A 370-nucleotide genomic window follows, 5' to 3' on the forward strand; every position below is an offset into this window, starting at 1 on the left:
GCTATACCTTAGCAGCAAATGCTGCTGCTCCCTGCAGCCCCCCGTAGGTGGGGTGTACATACACCCCAAACAGCGGCATCCAGCAGGCAGCAGCAGCAGCAGCAGCAGCAGCTGCTGCTGCTGCTGCTGCTGGTGCTGCTGCAGTAGTAGGAGCAGCAGCAGCAGCAGCTGTTGGTGCTGGTGCTGCTGCTGCTGCTGCTGAAGGATTATACGCATCCTGATACATGCTAGAGAAGTAAACGCTGTTGCTGCTGCTGCTGTTGCTGTTGCTGCTGCTGTTGCTGCTGCTGCTGCTGCTGTTGTCGTCAGAGGCAGCCGCAGCACGCAGGGCAGCAGCAGCAGCAGCAAACATGTGGGGCCTCGCCAGCTC

The 370-nt window shown here is 60.0% G+C and overlaps 1 protein-coding gene across 1 annotated transcript in view; it reads right to left on the reverse strand.

The window, feature by feature from the left end:
- The window catches only part of EMH_0024960 (uncharacterized protein), a gene marked incomplete at both ends in the record, with an annotated part of 12,942 nt that overhangs the window by 3,521 nt on the left and 9,051 nt on the right, over window positions 1-370 (reverse strand). Inside the window, one exon of the mRNA XM_013502377.1 lies at window positions 8-368. Coding sequence (XP_013357831.1) covers window positions 8-368 — 361 coding nt within the window. The remainder of the gene's footprint in view (window positions 1-7; window positions 369-370) is intronic.

The sequence above is a fragment of the Eimeria mitis genome, genomic scaffold, assembly GCF_000499745.2.
Source record: "Eimeria mitis Houghton genomic scaffold, Emh_scaff900, whole genome shotgun sequence".
In the NCBI taxonomy this organism is placed as follows: domain Eukaryota; phylum Apicomplexa; class Conoidasida; order Eucoccidiorida; family Eimeriidae; genus Eimeria; species Eimeria mitis.